The 1,160-nt window shown below is 30.6% G+C and overlaps 1 protein-coding gene across 1 annotated transcript; it reads right to left on the bottom strand.

The window, feature by feature from the left end:
- Positions 1–109: 109 nt before the first annotated feature.
- Positions 110–1,127, bottom strand: LOC105458085 (embryonic polarity protein dorsal-like; the record flags this gene model as incomplete). The annotated part of the gene is made up of 2 exons (XM_011703151.1): positions 1,019–1,127; positions 110–235 (listed from the first exon to the last, which is right to left on the bottom strand). Coding segments are annotated over exons 1-2 (235 nt in total), but the record flags the coding sequence as incomplete, so codon positions are not given.
- Between the last annotated feature and the right edge of the window lie 33 nt (positions 1,128–1,160).

Genomic DNA, 1,160 nt, shown 5'->3' with positions numbered 1-1,160 from the left:
CACTCTCTTGAATTTTGCCTATTTTTGGAGGCTAGAACAGGTGATCCTTTAATTTTTTGGACCAGTGTATATACATTTTATATAAAATGACATATAGCACGTTACATACTTTTATTATAAATAGGGTCCGACACGATAGGCTGTAACGGCTTGTCCCCTTCCAAGAAAACTTGAAAACATAATCTCACAATGTTGAGATCTATTTGTTTCGGGTGCCTTATGTGTTCGAAACCAGCTGTAACAATTCATATTTTCTCGTAATTGTGGCTTATTTAAGAGAGTAGGACACTTTGCGACCAGGTTGAAAAATAAAGATTTATTGAGCTTGGATTGTAGGAAAAGTATTAATAGGATTCACTTGTAATTTGGCACTTTATTAATACATATATTAAACTTCTTATGTTTTAATTTGTTTTAAATTGTATTGGAAAATATATATATCTCTCGAGGAAATACAATCTGCGTTAAACGTGCACTTTTAAACGGTATACATGATTCCGTGATTTTGGTTATTCCGAAACAAAAAATCAAAATAGTTTTATAAATTAAAATGTACTTCCTATCGCGTGATTGAGCTTTATTTCATTTTTTTTTAAATTGACGGAAATAGATAGGTTTAAATTTTTGACTCATCTTTTGACATTATAAATGTTATTGTATTTTGGAAACTGAAAATATTATCAATAAAATTATCGGTCATGCTATAGGGAGTACATTGTAATTTATGAAACTATTTTAATTTTTGTTTCAGAATAACAAAAATTGCGGAATCATGTACACCGTTTAAAAGTGCACTCTTTATGTGGATTTGTTGTATTTCCTCGGGAGATTAATATTTTTCAATAAAATTTAAAACATAATACTTTAATATATGTATTAATAAAGTGCCAAATTACAAGATCGTATTTATACTTTTCCTGCAATCCAAGCTCAAAAAATCTTTATTTTTCGGGCTGGTCAAAGTGTCCTACCCTCTTAAATTAATAAAAAAATAAAAACAAAAAAAGTCCGCACATACTTTCAAAGGGATCCACTCGTAACTCCTGACGCACTCTGAGAGACTCTTCGATGTTCTTCTTTTTCTTTTTCACACATTGAATGCCCAGATTCGAGAAAGTAATAGCCATATTTGATGACGGAATCTCTACCGTACAAACACC

Source organism: Wasmannia auropunctata, unplaced genomic scaffold, assembly GCF_000956235.1.
Source record: "Wasmannia auropunctata unplaced genomic scaffold, wasmannia.A_1.0 LD334703.1, whole genome shotgun sequence".
Classification (NCBI taxonomy): domain Eukaryota; kingdom Metazoa; phylum Arthropoda; class Insecta; order Hymenoptera; family Formicidae; genus Wasmannia; species Wasmannia auropunctata.
This window is presented reverse-complemented; position numbering and strand designations above follow the sequence as displayed.